The 22,240-nt window shown below is 37.5% G+C and overlaps 1 protein-coding gene across 1 annotated transcript in view; it reads left to right on the forward strand.

Annotated features, from left to right (window-relative positions):
• Positions 1 to 22,240, forward strand: part of mfsd3 (major facilitator superfamily domain containing 3) — a 33,098-nt gene that overhangs the window by 6,743 nt on the left and 4,115 nt on the right. Inside the window, exons 3-5 of the mRNA XM_028458537.1 lie at positions 8,423 to 8,570; positions 16,725 to 16,825; positions 21,696 to 21,805. Coding sequence (XP_028314338.1) covers positions 8,423 to 8,570; positions 16,725 to 16,825; positions 21,696 to 21,805 — 359 coding nt within the window. The remainder of the gene's footprint in view (positions 1 to 8,422; positions 8,571 to 16,724; positions 16,826 to 21,695; positions 21,806 to 22,240) is intronic.

The raw sequence follows: 22,240 nt of genomic DNA on the forward strand, positions 1-22,240 counted from the left end.
ATATATATATATATATATATATATGTGTTTTATAGCTTATTTTTAGGGGTGTGACAAGATCTCTTGCCACAAGTATCAAAATACTCGTTTTAGGAGTGGCTGATTTTGCTACTTTTCAGAAAAACATGAAAAGCACAGTTACATGGATTACTGAGTTCTCCTGAACCCAGAATTTCCCCTAAACAAGCCACACTACAGAACTTACTCACACATGCTGTCCCTTGTGAGAAAAAGACTAAAGTGGCCTGTGTGGCATTTTGCATCAGCAAATTAAACCCACAATTGTCTTTCTGGTAAGACTTTATTGGAATTAAAATGATCAAGATTTAAATTGTATATCTCCATTTTGAGAAAAAAATATCGAGATATGAGTTTTGGTCCATATCGCCCAACCTTAGTTGTGACTATAACCTCGACAGTAATAATGGCTTCACCATAACGCATGAATTAACTTTCATTCTACCCTAATAATCACTCAATGACTTCTTTCCAGTCTTTCCTCTCAAACATTTTTTTGTTCTTCTGTCTATCTCTCTATTAATATTTTAATGATATTTTGGGTTTTAATTTTGTTTTTCCAACTCGCTCATGAAGATTAAATTATTATTTAAAGCTTTTATCACCATTTGAGCAGTTCCTATGGATTTATTGTTGATACACACACACACGCACACGCACACACACACACACACACACACACACACACACACACACACACACACACACACACACACACACACACACACACACACACACACACACACACACACACACACACACACTCTCTCTCTCTCTCTCTAATGGCACAGAGCTGCAACTCAAGTGGTAATCCTTACCATTGCAAGTTAGTGTTTAATGTCTTGCTCAAGGACACTGACACAGGGACTGTTAAAGCCTCGGAATCGATATGCCAACCTCTAAATCTACCACTTGAGCCACAGTGGCCGCTGTGTAAATGCACCATTTACAAAGTTACTACAGTATAGTAAAGATATGTTATTTAGAGAAAGATTGTAGAACCAAATGGTTGTCACCATGTTCTGCACAAAAAAACTAGAACACTGTTACAGGTGGCAGACAGTGATTATCATCTTTGAATGAAGTGAATGGATAACAATCAAAGGTAAAGATTTAATTGAAACATGAGTAGACACGTTTCAACAATGAAGCAAAGTTACAAATTTAGAGAACCTTTACATTAACCACCAGCTATACCTAAAATGTAAAAAAGGAGAAAAAGCTGAGTGTTATATTGTTTCTGGGAAAGCAGAAAAGTGTTGCTGTATCAGTTTTAGTGACAAACTTGGGCTGAGAGAGCAGGGGGTATTTTCCAGGGGAGAGAGAGGGACTGCAGGGAGGGAGGCCAAGGGGAGAAGATGAATTAATGAACAGCCACCACATGGTGCCCTGAGAGAGTCGTACGAGCAACACTGAGATAGATATAAACATGTTAAACCACACCAAATGCACCATCATTTACAGTGTATACGGAAAGTATTCACAGCGCTTCGCTTTTCCTACATTTCATGTTACAGCCTTATTCCAAAAGGGATTAAATTAACTTTTTTCCTCAAAATTCTACACATAACACCCCATAATGACAACTTAAAAATGTTTGTTTGAGATTTTTGGCAAATTTATTAAAAATAAAAAAATGAAGAAATCACTTGTACATTAGTATTCACAGCCTTTGAGATCAAGCTCAAAATTGAGCTGAGGTGCATTCTGTTTCCACTAATCATCCTTGAGATGTTTCTACAGCCTAATTGGAGTCCACCTGTGGTAAATTCAGTTGATTGGACATGATTTGGAAAGGCACACACCTGTCTATATAAGGTCCCACAGTTAACAGTGTATGTCAGGACACAAAACCAGCATGAAGTCAAAGGAATTGTCTGTTGACCTCCGAGACAGAATTGTCTCAAGGTAAAGGTCTGGGGAAGGGTACAGAAAAAATTCTGCTGCTTTAAAGGTCCCAATGAGCACAGTGGCCTCCATCATCCGTAAATGGAAGAAGTTTGGAACCACCAGGACCCTTCCTAGAGCTGGCCCTCCCTCTCAACCGAGTGATCGGGGAAGAAGGGCTTTAGTGAGGCAGGTGACTAACAACCCGATGGTCACTCTGACAGAGCTCCAGGGTTCCTCTGTGGAGAGAGGAGAACCTTCCAGTAGGACGACCATAGCTGCAGCACTCCACCAATCAGGCCTTTATGGTAGAAGCCACTCCTTAGTAAAAGGCACATGGCAGCCTGTCTGGAGTTTGCCAAAAAAGGCACCTGAAAGACTCTCAGACCATGAGAAACTAAATTCTCTGGTCTGATGAGACAATGATTGAACTCTTTGGCGTGAATGCCAATCGTTCTGTTTGGAGGACACCAGGCACCGCTCATCACCTGGCCAATAACATCCCTACAGTGAAGCATGGTGGTGGGAGCATCATGCTGTGGGAATGTTTTTCAGCAGCAGGAACCAGTAGACTAGTCAAGATTGAGGGAAAAATGAATGCAGTAATGTATAGAAACATCCTGGAAGAAAACCTGGTCCAGAGCGCTCTTTACCTCAGACTGGGGCGACGGATTATCTTTCAACAGGACAACGACCCTAAGCACACAGCCAAGATATCAAAGGAGTGGCTTCTGGACAACTCTGTGAATGTCCTAGAGTGGCCCAGCCAGAGCCCAGACTTGAATCACATTGAACATATCTGGAGGGATCTGAAAATGGCTGTGCACCGACGCTCCCCATCCAACCTGATGGAGCTCGAGAGGTTCTGTAAAGAGGAATGGGCCAAAGTGGCCACAGATAGATGTGCCAAGCTTGTGGCTTCATATTACAAAAGACTTGAGGCTGTAATGGCTGCCAAAGGTGCCACAACAAAGTACTGAGCAAAGGCTGTGAATACTTATGTACATGATATATTTTCATTCTTTATTTTTAATACATTTGCAAACATTTAAAAAAAAAGTGTTTTTCATGTTGTCATTATGGGGTATTGTGTGTAGAATTTTGAGGAAAAAAAATGAATTGAATCCCTTTTGGAATAAGGCTGTAACATGATGAAATGCGGGAAAAGCGAAGCGCTGTGAATTCTTTCCGTATGCACTGTACATCGGAAATTGAATCTCTTCCTGTTTGAGCTAGTAAATGTGACCGTGCTAGAGCTCATGTCGCTCTAGCAATTAGGTTATGTTATGATTCAGTCCTAGTATTGTAAATGTCTACTTCCCTGTAGAAAAGGTAAAACTCTGACATGTGCATCAATTTGCCAGTTCTTGTGTTGTTTAAACCGACTTATGTAACATTATGTTTAAAGATGGTCTTTAAGCTCTTGTTTACTTTTTTCTCCTCTGTAAACTGGAAGACCTGAAAGGTGTTTTTTACATATATTCAACATGGCTTTGACACATATCTATGTTGTATTTAAACATGTCATATTATTGTCTCTGTTTACCATAACAAAGTGGTTTTTACATGGTGACTGCTTGATAATCTCTCCTGCTCTGCTAGCTCTTTTGTCTAAGCTTCTGCGCTGACATCAGGATGTCACCCAACTGTCCTCGTTGACCTCTCATTCTCGGCTCAACCTTATCCTCCTGTGATCCCACTCCCTACCCACTATCCTATACTATACATCTGTTTTCATCATGACTTAAGGGTAATGGATGTGTGGATTACATAAAATGAAAAGGAATAACTTTGAATAACTGCAATTGAAATTTGATTGGTCGGAGGTCTTCCCTAAAGAAAAAACTATTGTACACAGTTAAGATAATTCAGTCCCAACATTTGGTTTACTAACTCTACTGAAACATAAATTTTCACAAATATTTTAAGAGTAAAATCATACTGGTACATGGTTAAAACACTGTTTACCCGGCCATTAAACATGAATGATAAAGTAAATGATTTCTAGGAAGAAGCCAAAAAACCTGTTAACTTTAAAATCTATCCTTCACTACTTTTTAGCTAGAGGAAGACAGAGGTGCCAACAGTACGATTCTTCAATACTCAAGTAAAAGTAGACATAGTTGAATAAAAAATGTCTCTGGTAAAAGTAAAAAATATTGAAGTTGGTTCCTTACTTGAGTAAAAGTAAAAAAAGTACATCCTACTAAATGTACTTAAGTGAAAAAGTAAAACCAGTAAATTCCATTTTTAAGAACTAGTAAAATACTGGGTACATGGAAACAAGTTAAATCTGTTACCACTGAACACCTGGAGAATTTAACCCGCATAATACGGTAAATACAATTTGTAAATAAATTGTGTCAAGAAAAAAAACAAGTGCAAATGCTCAATAAAACCCAGAGCAGCTTTGAGTTTAACATTTTAAAGAACTTGTAGTAAAGCGATACATGGAAATAAAAATAGGGACCTGCTTAACAGAAAAAAGCTCAACCTACCAAAAGTTTGTCTTTTTACGTTGTGGCGTCATCTTTGCAGGTTTTAAAAGGTTTACATTTTTAAAATGTGAGGAGTAGAAAGTACAAATATTTGTTTTTAAAAGTAAGAAGTAAAAGTAAAAAGTCGCCAAAAAAATAAATATTCAATTAAAGTACAGATACCAGAAAAATTATTTGTACTTTGTTACTTGTCACCTCTGGAGGAAGGTGGCGCTTACTGCTGACTTTTATATAATATATATTATTTTTAAATATCATATACAGTATATTATTAAGTATATGTTTTTGTAATCATAAGCATTTTTTAAAATTAAAAACATGTACAATCTACTAAAATGTGATGCAGTTTTAAGATAAGATAAGATAAGAAATCCTTTATTAATCTCACTATGGAGAAATTCACTTTTTACATTGGGCAAGATCACTCAGGGTGTGCAGAATAGACCAGAAAAGTGCAGACTGTTAAATAGTAAAAAGAGGCATCTTATGTACAATGAGTAAAAGCAAACATATGGAGTTATAACAATTTGGAAATAAGAGTAAATACAAATAGAATAATAAAGTGGCACTATAAATAAGCTATAAGCTATAAATTGGACTTTACCTTAGAAAATGTTCCTCCCCAAAAGGTGAATAAATAAATGAACCTTTTAAATAATCATTTAAAAAGATTAATCTCAAGCAAATACTTTGTGGCAAATGCTTGCTGTATTGTTTTTCTGATAGTAATAGAAGTTATTCTTTACGCTTTCCCGTTGTACTGTAAAGTTTTTTTTTTTTTTTTTTTTGTCTTTGTGGTGTGTAAACAGTGTTCTTAGCGTCTGCCATCCATTCTCTGTTTCCTCTTCACTGACTAACGAAGCCTCTGCTCGTCCACCCCTGACCTCCTTGTCCTTCGCTAGCTGTCTCCATCCCAGACTGCTGTCCCCTTTCTACACTCATCTCTAGCTTGCATCGTCTTTTTTATGACTTCATGATCATTCATATCCTGCTCTACATTTCACTTTTCCTGTCTGTCATTTTCCTTTTCACTTACCGCTCTTTCTCTCGAGCGGCTGTTTTTTTTTCATTCGCTACTCCCAGTCCTAAACTTTATCTCTCTTTTTTTAGATTTCTTGTCTTTGCTCTTACCCTCCCCCCAATAATTCCACTTTTTTCTCCTCCACTCTTCTTAATCTTTGTGGATGTTTAATGAAATCCCCGCTGAAATGGACAATTGTTGCTTTGAGAATATTTATAGAAAGGAGTAATCAGCGTGGTTGTGTTTGTCTGAATGCCCTTCCCCCTCCTCCCCTTTAAAGAAATAATTAGTTGAAGGCAGGACTGTGAAAGCTCTGAGCTTTGAGCTAAACAACAGACAGACAGGCACGGGAGTGCAGAACCATGGGTAAACAACTCGGCATCATGGGTAATGCTCCTGCCAGTGTTTACTTTATTATGACTAACATGGTTATCGCGCAGTTGATGCAACTCAGTTCAGCACAGAGGATGACAGATTAAAATGTGAATAATGCAGAGATCAGCGCAGCCCCCCCCCCCAAGGCCATAGAGAGGCACAATTCAGAGATCTATTATCAATCCCATCTGGAGGTTCGATCAATGAATAAATGCCACTTTTATTGTCAAGTTGTGTTAGAGATTCTATTGTTCACTATCTTCTGTTTCACTGTTCATTTGTGTAGTTTTCAACCTGATAGAGAGAATTAACTCAAACTGCTTTCTGTTTACCCTTTTGTTTCAGTTTCAAAGTCACACTACTACTTAGATTTAATATTTATACACGCCGAATAAATATAAAACAAAGAAATGCAGGTTACTGTCACATTAGATGATTGAAGGTCTCTGTTTTATCCTTTATAAACTGGGAACAAACTAGAGCAAATATACAGTATATCACAATGTTAAATGTATATCACATGAATAACGTCCATGAGAACGGCTATATATATATATATATATATATATAAATGATTCTTAGAGATCTAATGCTGTAAATGGTAGAAATTAACTGTAACTTAATGCAGTATTATATGTTCTATATAATATAGTAATAATGAACTACTGTGTCATGCAGTGTGAAATAGCAATCCTAAGGGTATCCTTTAGGGCACTTTTTAAAACTCATTTTATAGTTTGTATTTTTTTTCTACTGGGTTTGATATTTTTTTTGGGAACCAAAATTAGAATTTTACAAGTCTTAGTACCGGTAATGAAATATTTATCTCATGTGATATATTGCAAGCATTGTGTACGTACGGTTTTCAACTACGTTTAAACATCTACAGCAGATAATGCTTTTAACAGTGCAAGTCACAAGTTACAGGTCAATAGTTTACTGTGTGACTGCTGTTTGTTATTTAATGTTGGTTATTAGTGCAAAATTGATAAGTATTACATTTTGTAAATAGTTTTAAATACCATAGATTCCTAGTACCTTGTTCAATGCCTAGGATGTGTTACTACGTTAGACAAGCTGTTGGTAAAGTGGTTATACTGTGTCTTTAAATCTATACAACATATTTGGACAGTAGGTTTTAGTTAGACCAGTTAGGAACACATGCTGGCATATATTACAGCAGACATGGATAACTAGCGACCCCAAAGTAAATGAACAAAATGTATTAAAATAACGCAATTACAAAAAAATGCACAAAAAACGATGGCAAAAAACGTACACAATTACATAAACATAAACAATAACTAAAAATATACAAAAATGGCAAAAGTCACTAAATGAATATACTGTGACAGAAAAATATACAAAACGATTACAAAAATATGCAAAATGACTCCAAAAACTTGTATAACAATGAGAACACAGAAAACAACAAAAATGCACAAAACAAAAACTCGCGAAATTACATGAAAAACAAACAAAACCCTTTGTTCTTAACTGGATTAAAGATTGGTCATTATTCTAAATGCTAATAAGGATGTACATGAAGACAGGGAGAATTGGTGGAGGGTTTATTGTTGAAAAAGAAGGAAACTCGTATGTCAGGTAGAGGAGTTTTTATAAGCATTAGAAACCTATGTTGTTTACTTAAAGTCAGCTATTTCTACATGTGCTAACCTCTTGTAAGCTTCCAACCCTTAGACATGAGTGACAGAAGTTTGAGACAACTGTTTCCATCACAAAAAATCCACATCTTCATCCCCACTTTTCAGTCAGAGTGTCACACTACAGTTTTTGCGTTGCCAATTCTGCTGCTTGTGCCGTGGATCACTGGAAGTGTCTCAGCTTCTTCTTCTTCTTTTTTTCATTTTGATCCGTTTCATCTTTTTTTCTCCTTTCTCTATTTTTGTTTGTCTCCTGGCTGACTGAGTGAGTCGTTGGTTGTGTTGCGTCGTCTTTGACAGCAGTCTGGGAGCCAAGCTGTCACTCACACGGCTCCTTGGTCCCACTGTCTTTCTGAAGTCAGTCTCCATTAATATAATAATGGAGTGTAGTCGGCACCACTGAATTTTTTACTGTAATGTTCAGCAGAACATCACCCCCACACTGAACACCGCACAGTGAAGTCTCACTGCCTGACAGAAACTTTATTTTGACTGAAAGGTCTGAAGTGGTCTGTTTCATCTACCAAGTTTTAGTGGTTTTGTTGTTTTTTTCTCTTTGTGCTTCAGGAAAAGTGCTAGGCCCCCGTTTGATAAAGTGACTGAGGGTATTCTTTTTCTTGTCAGGCATCTATTATTGACATTTTCCAGGAATAGGTGCACTGCGTTTCAACGTGCTGCGTTTGATTCTGCAGTCGTCATCTCAGGAAACCACGTTGTTCTTGTTCACAGGCTAAACAGTTTGATGCGACGTTCTCATTGTGTAAGGCTGGGATTTCATTGGGCCTGTTTAACTCATAAGGTGTTGTATGCACTTACTGAAGGTGAATAATATAATGCTTTGTCACAGACAATCAGAAACAAAAAGTGATTTTTTTTTTTTTTTTTAAACGTACACCAGTGTTTGGGACTCTCATCTCACTGCACCTTTTTATTTGTCCGCTGTCTCCCTCTAAAAACAGGTGAGCAAGGTGCCGTTACCATGTTTCCTCTGTTTTTATTGGATCACCACATGACCGCCAGGGAGCTCGGCTTCTGGAACGGCGTCATCGCCATGGGCTTCTCCATCTGTGGGTCATCGTTGGGAGGCCTGTTGCTCGCTCAGTTCAGGTAGCCGTCACAACTCTTTAGTGTGATACTTTTACATTATAAGAGTCATAATGCGATGCTAAAAGTGAATTTAGAAATAACCTGTAATGGAAAAGTATGTTTGAAAAAGTAAACTTTAGACCAGGGGTCACCAACCTTTCTGAAGCTGTGATCTACTTCATAGTATTGTATAGTTACCAGTTTGAAATGAGCTACTTAAATTCTACATTTTGGTAAATGGTAAATGGACTTGATTTATATAGCGCTTTATTCCCACACTGAAGCAGTCCCAAAGCGCTTTACATATCAACTCATTCAACCAATCACTCTCACATTCACACACCAATTTACTTTAAATAAGATAATAAGGAAGGCTAGCAGGCACTTAAAAAGGCCGGAAATGTTTGTTTCAAGATGCAAAGCTTTATTTCTCCTAATTTATTCAATTGTTTCATTTTTTACATTTCATAGAAAAACCCAATTTTGCTATTTTACTAGCTACAAACAAACAACTTTTAACTTTTCATAAAACTGTTATAAATAAAATATTTTTTAAACATACAACAACCCATGCACATTTGTCTCAATGTTTCCATGAAAATAAACATTTAAAGATGGTTAATTTAATACTAAAACTTTATCACATGCAGCAGTATTTAACTTTATTAAATACTAACTACATCTGTATTTATTTTTGTGAGTTTGAATCCTGGAAAGTTAATCAGATTTTAGGTGGAGCTCATTGATGACTAGAGCTCCTGAGGGCCCCTGACATGGTCCATGAGGGCTACCGGGTGCTTGTGAGCACTGTATTGGTGACCCTGCATAATGCATTAGACATTATGAAACTGTTTGATTCAGCCGTACTTGAATTAATAAATCGTAGTTGATTTACTATATTTCCAAATAGTCAATTATTTTATATCATAGAAAGACGAGGGATCATCTTCAAATATTGTCAAACAAAAGCTTACATTTACATTTTTTTAGAAGCCTAAAGTGATCAGTTTTCTCTGTATTTTATTCATTTACACAAATTACTCACAAAAATAACTGATCTCTATTATAAATGCTTCAAGTACCAGCTAAGGAATTGTCCAATCGTTTTAACGGTAGTGTCACTTAGTGGACACAATAGTGATAGTCTTTATAGTACAGTGCACTTTAGATAAGATACACAAAAGCAGCTAGGAGAAAGGTTTTGTTGGTTGAAGAAAGTTACTCATAATTTAAAGGAAACCTGTTAAAGCAAAAATAATGTTAGCTGCAAACATTAAAAACCTAAGTGGCAATAGAAAATATGAAACAAAGCCAAAGCTTCTCATATCCTCTGCTTGTGTTTTACTTGTATTGTCTTGCATTATATTTACATGGGCGACCGTGGCTCAGGTGGTAGTCGGTCATCTTCTGATCGAGAGGTTGGGGGTTCGATCCCAGTACCTGACTATGTGTCGAAGTGTCCTTGGGCAAGACACTGAACCCTAAGTTGCTCCCAGTGGTTGACTAGCACCTTGCATGGCAGTCCTGTCCCACTGGTGTGTGAATGTGAGAGTGATTGGGTGAATGAGCTGATATGTAAAGCGCTTTGAGACTGTTTCAGTGTGGTGATAAAGCGCTATATAAAATCAAGTCCATTTACCATTTTACCATTTACATGTATATCTGCACTTGTATTTAATCCTTTTTATTTGTATTCAATCTTATTTAATATTGAATCGTTATTCTTATTATTGTGGTAATGCAATCAATGTTTTGGTCTCCGTGTTTACTTTTTACTGTTTTAATCATGTGTGTATCTTTGTTAGTGTTTTTTTTTGCCTCGTTATAATTTCTACTTGGAGCCACTGTAACAAAAGTCTCTCCCTGGGAAGGATTTTTTTGTTCAAACTATTCAGTCTTTCACATTTTAAATAGAAATGGCCTTACATTATCAGCCACATTTATCTTTTTATGCACATACTGTCAAAGCTCCCATGCAAGGTGTTATTCTTTTAATCAGAGCAACTTAAGGTTTATTTTGTTGCCTAACGACACAGCATGCAGTTGATATTCTGTTGAGTTGATTTCTTTTGTTAAAAGGTTTACAAGCAATACTTTCAGGCAAATCAAGTGTCCCCAACCATTGGACCATGGACCATTACCGGTCGGTATTGTAAAGGTTCGTGGCACATAAAAGGTTGGGGTCCACTGAAGTAAATAACTTAAAAGGTTTAGGGGTTTTAAAGTATTGTTTTTAAATGTGCATTTCTTGTGAATATTATTGAATATAGACATTGCATTTGCAGAGATGTTATTGTGTTTCTGATTAGTGCTAAAACCACAGGATGTTACACTTTCCTGTTCACCCTCGAGGTACATTGACATTGTGTCATTTGTGCCTGACTGTCATTGCATAAGGTTTTCCCTCCGCCTTTACTAGGATCACATTATAGCCCAGACCTCCCTATGGCCAGTGATGTAATGGCAGCTATCTATTACAACAATTGCATCATGAAGGGTGGATCACTGTGCATGAAATATATAATCGTCAAAACTGGTTGAAATTAACTATTTTTGACCATTTTAAACAGTTGAGTATTAGATTATATATGTATATATATGTTTATTAAAGTTTTGTGGCCTCTGCAGGTACACATTTTTTTCTGTTATTGTGGGCTACTGTTGCTTTGTTGTTCATTTTGTTTTCAGTATCAATGTTATGAATAAAGCTAATATTCTAGATGTCCTATGTATATAAAACGTCTTCTTGCTAAACTGACATCTTGCAGCTACAACTGCCCATACGACATATCGACAACGCGTGTAGTAAAATAACTGTAGAGTTAGTTGCGTTTTCGCCTCTAAAATCTGTGCTAGAGAGAGTTAGTGGTCAGAGAGTGACCACCTTTAAAAAAACATTACCAGGAACCTGAGAACACAGGTCTTATCTGGGCCTGGTCTGAGGGAGGAGGATGTCGTGTGGGTTTCTCTCTCCCTCTCACGCACGAGCGCGCACGCACACGCGCGCACACACAGCATCTCCTGAGAGTGACTGATATGAAAGGCTGTCATTGAGAAGGAGAGGTAAAGGAGACAGAAGGGTGTCTTTAGATGTCATTGAATGATGCAGGATTGGTTTTCCAGCAGAGGTGAGCAGAGCAGGGCCAAGACTTAACTCAACTCTCAACTCCACTTTATTGATATAGCGCAAATGAAAACAAGTCATCTTAGAGTGCTTAACAAAATATAAAGTCTGTAGTAAGAAAGAAAGAAAGAACCCTACAATATCCACATGAACAAGCATTTAGCAACAGTGGGAAGAAAAAAAACTCCCTATTTTTTTTATAGGAAGAAGTCTCCAATGGAACCAGGTTCAGAGGTGGCAGCCATCCGCTTTGACTGTTTGGGGTTAGTGGACAAAAGGACAAACAGAATAGGATAGAAGGATAGTACATCTGAGTGTTCCAGACAAGTTGAGCCGCGAACCATCAATCAGGAACCACCAGCTCCGACATCAAGCCACCTGAAACAGAAAAGAGATCGGAGGGCGAGGAGAAGGCACAGACTGCAGGAATAAATTGATACACTATGATACACTCGTTCTTAGTGGTTAGGTTAATATTAAACGTTGTGCGGCCTCCCACGTGCTCTGATGCTACCATTACAGACAATGTTTTATCTTGTAATGGGCTCATGTAGTGACCTCGACGATCGACAATCAGTACAAGATCACTACAAGATGGAGCTTGTCCGCTTGAATTAACTATACGGTGTATGCTTTAGTAAATAAATAGGTTTTGAATGTAACGGTGTCTCAGAATGGTCTGAGGTGTTGACCATTTACATGTAATGGTCTGTGATTGTGACCAGAACAATGAGACCATGTCCATTTTAGGTTATTGCTATTATACAATATACACACTAGCAAACAGGTAGATTTCGAGTTTATTTTTAAAGAGCCTCCTTTTCTACTTCTGGACACTTAAGAACTACAGAGAAAAAGACTGGTGTCACATTGAAGAAATATTAATACACAATACATTTGATATGATGATCTTTGCCTATAGAAAAAATTTTCATTACTTCTCTGATATGTTTTGTTAATGAGGTAATTATTATGCGTTTACTGTAAATCAGACATAATCCAACCTGATTTGATTGTAATCAGAAATGTCAAGTTATAGATATTCCTTTGTGTGTGTGACTGGTTGGTGTCTATTACCATTGAAGTGGTTGGATGAATAGAGAAGAGTAAAGGCAGGCATACACTGTGTGATTTTTGGCCCATTTCGAGCTGACTTTTGACTTGTGCGTCTATTTTGTGGGATAGTGTGAGTCTCAGCTAAATCGTGAGTCGTGCATCGTGTAGTATGCATTGGGTCACGAGAAGCGATGAACACCTCATGATCAGCTCCCGATCAGCAATCGTATGGTCGTAAGGAAATCAAACATGTTTGAAATCCAGTCGCTCCTCGTGAGGGTATGCCACAGTTGAAGCAGTGCCATGGACCGGCTTACCGTAGACATCACACTGCACGTGCGCGAACACCGTAGGACCGCTGTAAAATTGACGGACTGTACTGCCTACGTCTGTCCAGCCAGTTTCTTTTTTAAAGCTCTTTTTGCTGAGATTTGCGAGTGTCTCTCCACTTCCAGGTTTTTCTTCTTTGTCTGTTTTAATGGTTTAAGAGTTCTTCTTCTTCTAATTTGTACATTGCATTTCTGGAAACAAGACCTCAACGTGTTGTGTATGAACATACAGTATGAGCAGTCAGATCGTGTCAGAGTGTCGGTCCGTATAGTGTGAGAACATGAATCGTGAGCGGCGCACATTCGGGCTCTGCACTTGGGTCGGACAGTTTGAGCTGGAGCTGAGTACAACGATTGAAAAACTCGCACAGTGTGTCCCAGCCTCAAGACAACAACATACCAGTTACTAAGTACAACTATTCACTTTATTGCAAGCCAGTGTCATGATACTTGACAAACTCCCTGAATGTCTAATAAACCTTTTAAAGTCTGAATAATCCAAAGCTTTTTTAGACTCCTTAGAATGAGTGTGGGCTTTTAGGAAAGTAAAATCAATTATCAAATCAAATATATCCAAGTAAATATAACTCTAACTGCTGATTAGTGAAATCAGTTTCATTGATTACATGTTATTCATGGCACTATTTATATAGTACTGCAATTACATTGGGGAGCAAATGATTTTATTAAAGTTTTATAGCCTCGTGAATAAACAACAAACAAGTGCTTGGCTAAAGATTTTTCCTATAAATACCAAAAATCCACCCCTGCTATCTCGCACCACCTACAAGCTGCACTCCAGTCCCTTAATCACCCCCACCCACTGTCAGTCACCTCATGCACTCACTGGGCTGTCTCCCATTCATGGACAGTAGAATTTAAAAATGTAACATATATATTAGAGTACATTGATAAAATTCTGGACAAAACCAACAACTAGTAGAGGGCTTTCCAATGTGAATTTCCAAAAATCGCTGAGTCAGCAATTTGGATCGGATCTTGATCCTGCTTGGTCAGATGTTGCATGTCAAAGCCTTACACCATCCTGCAAAAATCTTGAACGAATCGATGAAAATCTGACAGAGGTATGAGTTTTAGAAATTTTGCCCTTGTTAAATATTTGGAATTTTGCGATTTTTGATATTTTTCTGGTGTGACCTACCTTCACCAACATTGAATGGTCTCATCTGTGCCCAAAAACCAATTAACAGGAAAAAAAAATTAAGTGGATTCGTCAAAAATAGAGGACATTATTGTGTGCACAAACACACACAAACAAACATACTGTTATGGTCTAGTGGTGTGAACCCAAGTGCATAGAGAGAGGGAGGCAGGATGCCACACCTGGGTGCAAAACATGAGGCCGCTAATCCGTCACAAGCCAAACACACTGAAATGACTGGGAGGTGGAGACACGAGCAGGAATACCTAGAACACAAAGACAAGAGTTAACACATGAGGCCAGACTCAAAAAACAGAATAATCAAAGACTCAGAATAACTAAAAGAGAACCACATGGGCTACACACAAACAAAAACTAAACAGAACCTGACACATACAGTACATACAAACATGACGATCAATATACTTTTGAAACCATTTTTCAAAAGTAATAAATGTATAACACATACAGTATGTAAATGTAAACATACATGATCACCATAGATAGGCACCCTATGTGCTTACAGATTGATTAGTTGGAGCAGGTGTGGAAATTCTATAAAAACTGTCATTTACAATTTAATTAATGCAAATCTAGGGAACCATGCTACAGTTTTAAGGCTTACACATATGTTGTACACAATCATTAAAATATTTTTCATATCAAGTTTTCCCACTACCTATTATATTTCCATTGAATTTGAGGACTATACTGACAGAAAAAAGGCTCACATCAAAAACATTAATACCAATATTTCCATGGATAAGGAAGCCTAACAAGGTAACCAAGGGATGAAAAACAATATCAAATAAATATTTTTTAATAAATAATAGTTTTTAGTGTATTTTACAGATGATTTAAGACATGGGTCAAAACCGAGCCATTATCATAAGAGATACTAACACAAGTGGAAGGTTACGTTTTATGGGCTTATTCATTTCAGGCTCAGTAATTGTGATTAATTAAATTTGAACTTTAGTAATTGAGAACGTAAATGTACCGTATTTTTCGGACTATAAGGCGCACTTAAAATCCTTTAATTTTCTCAAAAATTGGCAGTGCGCCTTATAATCAGGTGCGCCTTATATATGAAATTAACTACTGTGCTTCAACATACTGAACTGAAAAAGTGAGTGTATTGTTCTGTATTTTATGTGTTAAACCTGAACAATGTTGAGAAATATTTTTAATGAGTTGAATAAAGTTTGACTTATCTGACTATTTTATTTCGTTAATGCGTCTTAATAATAATAATAATAATAATAACAAACTGGTGCGCCTTATAGTCCGGTGTGCCTTATGTATGAAAATAGACCCAGTCAGACCCATTCATTGATAGTGCGCCTTATAATCCGGTGCGCCTTATAGTCCGAAAAATACGGTAATTGACTTTCACAGTAAAAATAACAATTGTAATTTTAATTTTAAAATACATAGATGATTGAAGAGATAATTGTAATTGAAAAATGTAATTGACCCCAACCGTGGTATGATCCCTGTAGGTTTTGCTTGGTGATGGCTGTAGTCAGGTCAGAAACAATACATTTTTTGGCAGATCTAATAGTATGCCAACCTGCTAAATAACAGGATGGTGAATGAATTAGTGTGCAATGGTTTATTGCTACTTTTAGAGAGATGTAAAGAACAATCTAATGTGTGGGCATCAATAGGATATACTTGGCTCCACAGGATGAAGACTATAAAGTAAACTATATTCATAGATGTATAGAAACATATAGAGGTCAGAGTCCTGACTTTAGCCTTTGACGTTTAGTTTGCAGATCATAAAATCTTTGAATTCATGCATGAACAAATATGCCAAATTTGATAGAAAACTTCTTCTAAAGAGAGAGCTTTAACAAGCACGGTGCAGACAGGCATCCTGAAAACATTTAGCCTCTGGCTGTCACTGTCACAGAGGCTTAAATTGGTTTAAAATTAGTTGGGTTAACAGTGTGCACTTACCTAACTAAATCAGATATCCTGCTTAGTGTGACAGGCCTCTTTCTCTTCACAACCTTATTACACAAATAATTACATGCACAAAGGATAGGCTGCATAAACAAACACACAGTCCTTTGAGTGGCAGGCATCCCCTGGGTGATTGGCATTGTTAATCCCTGATGTCACACAACTGCGCGAGTGTGTGTGTGTATATGTGTGTGTTTGTATGTATGTTAACAGTGATTAATTATCCCCTTCATGCTGGGGATCTCCTTAGGTTATTGATTACGTCATGATCCAAACCCACGGGGGGATGATTTTCTTGAACTAACGGGGAATCAATTAGTGTCTGGGGACTTGTTTACTTAATGCACATGTACGCGCCTAACTGTGCATGTGCATGCATGTGTTGGTATGTGTAATCGAGTGTAACATTAAAAGTCTAGCATTATTGACACTAGCCTGGAGTGATTGTCAACACGTATCACACTGCTCATCGATAGTGTCGTATCCAAAAGTTGAACCTGGTTTTTAACAATAGTTTGACGGTTTCTCTGCAGCATCGGGGCCTTGATGCGACGAGTGTTTGTGTTGCGAACCATCAGCATGGTCTTCCAGAGTTCTCTACTCACTGTACTCGAGCCATCGCCACTAATGAAAGGTGAGAAATTGTCTTAAATACAGAAAACTGTAAACTGTCTTGAACCCAGGAAAAAATGTTTGTTTGTTTCTATAATACAGCATCATAACGGTGTTAATTTTGTTGACCACATTTTGTAAGTGACAATAGCTAGACTAACTTAAACATTTGCTGTGAAAATTAAGATGTCAGAAGACACCATAAACTGTGCAGTAAACAATGCAGTTGAGAAAGGGGAGAAAATGGAGGCTACGTGTAAAACAGGCTGCAGTGATTCTGTTCTTCTCCCAGCTGTTTAATGAAGTCTGATGTTTTCCATATTTAAATGTTACTGCACACAATCCTTATGTGAGCCGTTGATTTGTTTAAAAGCACTAAGCATATACATTAAAACTAGGGGTGCACCGAATATTCAGCAACCAAATATATTCGGTCGAATATTGCAAAAAAAGCCACATTCGGTGGAGTGAGTCAAAAGCAAGGCCCAATAGTAGCGTGTGATGCAATGATGAAATCAATGATGCTCCATGAGAACGTGATCAGCTTTAATCATCTTCACCTGCTCAGTGTTCGAACTGTTGTGCCTGGCAAACTAAGAATAACTCAGTCCGTGTTGTCCATTAATTCTTTTATTCCAGCCTTTTGTCCATGCCTCGTAGGTACACATTTACAGTCAACAAGCTACCTCAAGTACAACCGTTTCAGTGGGAACTTCCGGTTTACTAAATGAAGGTCCATTTGAGCAACATCATTAGAATGTTACATTCGAACAACTTCTCATTAGAGCAACAGAAGTTCTGTGGGACAAGTTGTTCTGTTATTGTGGACTAAACCATCAACGCCAGGGATTGTAGAGTCTTAAACATCATGGTTTTAATGATAACTTCTCATACTGTCAAATATTCTGACCCCTAGTGGTGAAATAACTTTCTTGTGCCTTTTTAGTTTTGTTTATCATTACCGTCTGGAATGATGTCATCAGGATAATTTAAATTAGGTTAATTTAAACTAAGTTGATCAAAATTTTATCAAATATACATATGTCTTCATCACTGAAATTGCGTTTCTAATTTCTGCCTCTGTTATTGGTGCTTCCAAACATTCTGCAAATTCCTGAGATAACCTAGGGAGGTTGAGTTTGGAGAAGAAGACCTCACACTCTCTCTGGTTTTCATCATCGGACAATGTGGAAGTATATAATGTTTCGTAGTATGGTTTGAACGTACAATGTATGTCTTTCGATGACGTTACCAGAGTATCCCCTTGTTTAATGGCAGGGATCATATTTAGAAATTCATCCTTTTTTACTTGTTTTGCTAACACATTAACAGTTTTTTCCCCTCCCTCATAAAATGTTGTTTTTAACCTAGACATGGAATATTCCACTTTTTTATTATACATTTCATGTAACTGAAATTTAAGCCTACAAATATCCTGATACATTAAATCAACATACTGCTCAGATAATGTATTCTCTCTTAATTTGATTACTCCTTCTAATTGTTTGATTTTAAATTGACTTTTCTTTTTCTTTTTTGAAGCATGTGCTTTTTTGAAGCATAGTTTCTTCTCACATAAGCCTTAGATGCTTTTCACACACTTTGAAAAAGCTCTGTGCTTTCAATATTTATTTAAAAAAAATGCTTTAAGTCATTATTCAACAAAGGCTTAATCTTGTAAAAGTGAGACATTCATTCTCCACATGGAACCTTTTACATTCCCCAGTCCTAATGTTATACAGAGTTTGATAGCATGGTCAGTAAGTGCAATAGTTTTTATATTACAACTTATCACAGTTTTGAAATTAGAAACGGATCAATCCTAGAATAAGATTTATGACAATGAGAGTAGAATATATATTCCCTTTTGAAAGGGTTAATTAACCTCCATACATTAATTAGGCCCATATCTTCCTTTAACATGTAAACGGCATTCTTTCCCTTAGACCTAAGTGACCCTTAAGACACACTCTTGTCAAGAAAAAGATCCATCATGTCATTAAAATTACCTGCTAATACTATTTGTCCCTCCATATCTCCCAAGACTTTATCTACATTTTGAAAGAAGTGAGGGTCTTCCTTATTGGGTGCATAAATGTTACAAAGTATTAACTTTACACCCTCTATCATAGCTTGGACACATATCATCCTTCCCTAATCATCTTTAATTTCTTTTAATAATGAAAAATGTACATTTTATTTTATTTATTTTTTTATGAGACTGAGTACATCATTGCGAGCAGTTGAACGGGAACTACATAAAAAAATTTGACCTCCCCATCCCATTTTAAACCCTTAACTCTTCCCCCTCATTTATGTGAGTCTCTTCAAGAAATATTATGTCTCCTTGATTTGTTTTTAAATATGTCATTATTTTACGCCTCTTGGTTGGATTCCCACACCCATTAATATTCCAAGATATACATTTAATTTATTTACCAGTCATTACAGATTGCACTTTACAATATATTTAAACTTGTAACTGTGCATTTTTGACAAACATATCCATATTCCTGACCCCTGGAGAAGAGTCTAACATGTGAGTGCATCCAGCCAAAATGAAACCATTTTACATGGAAAAGGAACATTTCTTTTATGCAAAAACAACAAAAAACAATATGCAAAATGAAATAAAATAAAATAACATATACAACTTAGAATCTACCCCGTTAAAGCTGCTTAATGCTGCCTGGGAAAAAAGAAAAACCTAAAGAAAAACCTTATCAGGTCTGTGAGATGCTGCTCCGTTCCTTTTCACTCCATCCAGGATGACAGGTGATAGGATCCGCCCACTCCCCGACAGTCAAACACAGCATTTGCTATGAGGCTCCTGGAAATAACAACAGTCGTATTTGAGGTCTCCTATTCTTGTTCGTCCTCCTTCTGGTTATCATCATTGAAAAACTTCTCCGCTGCCCTTGCCGAGTTAAAGCTCACCTTTTTGCCCTTCCAGTTCACCCGTAATTTCTCTGGCAACCCCAGGGTGTGTTTAACGTTGCGCTCCTGCAGCTTTTGTTTCACCGCTGTAAAGCCTTCCTCTTGTCTATCAGCTCTTTGATCATATCAAGAAACACAGAAAGCCGGCATCCTTCCCACTCAAAGCCGCATTTCTGTTTAGCTGCTTTAAATGTCAGAAAGCAGAGAGCCCCTAACCAGCAGCCATCCTGCTTGCCGTGACCATGTGACTCCTGGTTACTTTTTTTTCAAAGAATTTCCGAACCTAAAGGTAGGGTAGGCGATTTTCAAAAGCGAGCATGATTTTGAATGTAGCATCCCCGACGGCTCCACCTTTACCCCCTCCCCCCTGTGCTCCATTTCACTCACATGCATGCGCACAGCTGCAGCAGAAGAGGAGCTCAGCTGATCATTGTATTGTGTAGAAATTTTGTTGTCTCATGTCTCATTCAGCAGTAAGTAAACAATAAACTTTACCTTATATGTTAAAAAAACATGACTAAAAACTCTTCTTTAACTCTGTCAGTGATGAGTTCGTGCATGTGAGGGATGGAGAACGAGCAGGAAGACAGGGAGACGTGATTGGTTAAAAAAAAACGTTTTTTTTTTTTCTTCCATTAGTCGAAGTTTTTACAGATTTACAGCTGCTACAGATGATGGATTTTCTTCATTCCTTTTTGAGAGCACATAATATCTTAATTTCTGTCAACCCAAAACTTAAAAAGTGTATCTGGAGAAAATCGCCTACCCTAGCTTTAACAGAATCAGAATCTGTTGTAGAAGCAAAAGTTAAACGTTTTGTGAAAAATGCAATCGGACAGTTTGACAAACATACCACTTGTTTTTTGATATTGGTGCTTAAATTACAGTTAGTTACCATTTACTTGTTCTAGTAAGTCGTAAGTTTTTAAAAAATGAAATAAATTATTTCATACCCTTTTGTGACATTTGTTATTATTGATATCACCATGTATCACAATGTATATCGTATTTAGTATCGGATATACTGTATTGTATTGTGACATGCAAATCTCAAACTGTATTGTATCATCAGATTCATTGCAATGCACACCTCTACACTACAACCATAATAACCAAATCATACTTGTACAAATTAAAGTTAATTGAAACCTGGACAAAATATTTGAAACTTTTGGATTAATAAGTTTCAAGCAGTGTACCGTATATTGAGTTTCCAACCTGAACCTTGCGTACATCAGGTTTCAGATGATGTTTAGCCACTTTTTAGGAGTTAGCGGAAAAGTAGCCTGTAGTAGAAACGTTGAGGCCAACATCAGGTCATGTCTGAATGACACATTGGATTAGGTTGCAAGGCATGTCTAAGCATTATGAATTTGTATCCACAGCGTTCTCTGTTTCTGTATTGAGCATCTCCAAGCAGAAGTTGAGGATTCCTCCTCCTCCTCTTCCTCCTCCATATTAAAACCACAACAAAGACTTTAGGAAAACTCTCAAATTAAAAAAGGGGTGAAAAACATTCAGTTTCAGATTTTTCAATATTACATGATAACCCTCCGCTTCCGACTCCTCGAGTCTGATCAATCATCGTCTCTGTGTGATTCCAGCAGCCTTGTGTCGCTGACTGAAGACACTTATTCTGCAAAAACTCTAGCGGCTCGAGTGAATAATTCAGTGTTAGCGGGAGCAGAGACAGATAGGCTCTGTGGTTCTTCTGTGTTTGCGCTCTGCTTTCCCTCAGAGGATACACTACATGTGTTCTGTAGATGAGATCGAGGAGAGGGCGCACTTCATCAGTTTACCGTTTCCTGCTGCTTTGTCTCCTGCGTTGAATATTGTCTTGAGAACGCAGCAGAGGCAACAAAAGAGTGAAACAGATTCAGCGTTGCTCAGAAGAAAAAAAAGCCGAGTGTTTGTGTGCAGTTCAACTTTGTATTTCATTTTGTTTGCCTCCTCAGGTATGGCTGTCCTGAGCATGAGTGTTCAACACTTCCTGGGCGGTCTCATCACCACCATCACCTTCACTACCATGATGCATTGCACCCAGAGGGCCGAGGAAAGCATTCAGGTAAATGCAGTTTTTCCTCAGCTCTGCCAACAATCTCATGTTACACAACCATTTCAGTTGCTTGTCATCATTTTTCGTGATTTATCGTGTTGCTTTGTGGTGTTTGGTCGTCTCCTGTGGCTTATCTTTTATATTCCCAGCTTCCCCTGCTCTGTCTCTGTGTAATTGTGCTGTTGCGTAGTGTTAGGTCATTTCCTTGGTTTTCACTTCGAGGAATGAGAGGGCGATCCCAGACACACCCATATCCACCTATAGCTGTTTATCAGCTGTTTGCGCCTGGAAAATTTCCAAAGCCTATCATCACACCCAGTTTCTATTCATCCGCCTCCTTCCTTTAGTTTTTCCTGCTCTCTGTAACATTGGTCACATTTACATGGGAAATTTTATTTTTAATTCAGAATAAAAGTTTAAACTGACCTTGTAAACACTTAATTC

This window comes from Gouania willdenowi, chromosome 9 (genome assembly GCF_900634775.1).
Source record: "Gouania willdenowi chromosome 9, fGouWil2.1, whole genome shotgun sequence".
NCBI lineage: Eukaryota > Metazoa > Chordata > Actinopteri > Blenniiformes > Gobiesocidae > Gouania > Gouania willdenowi.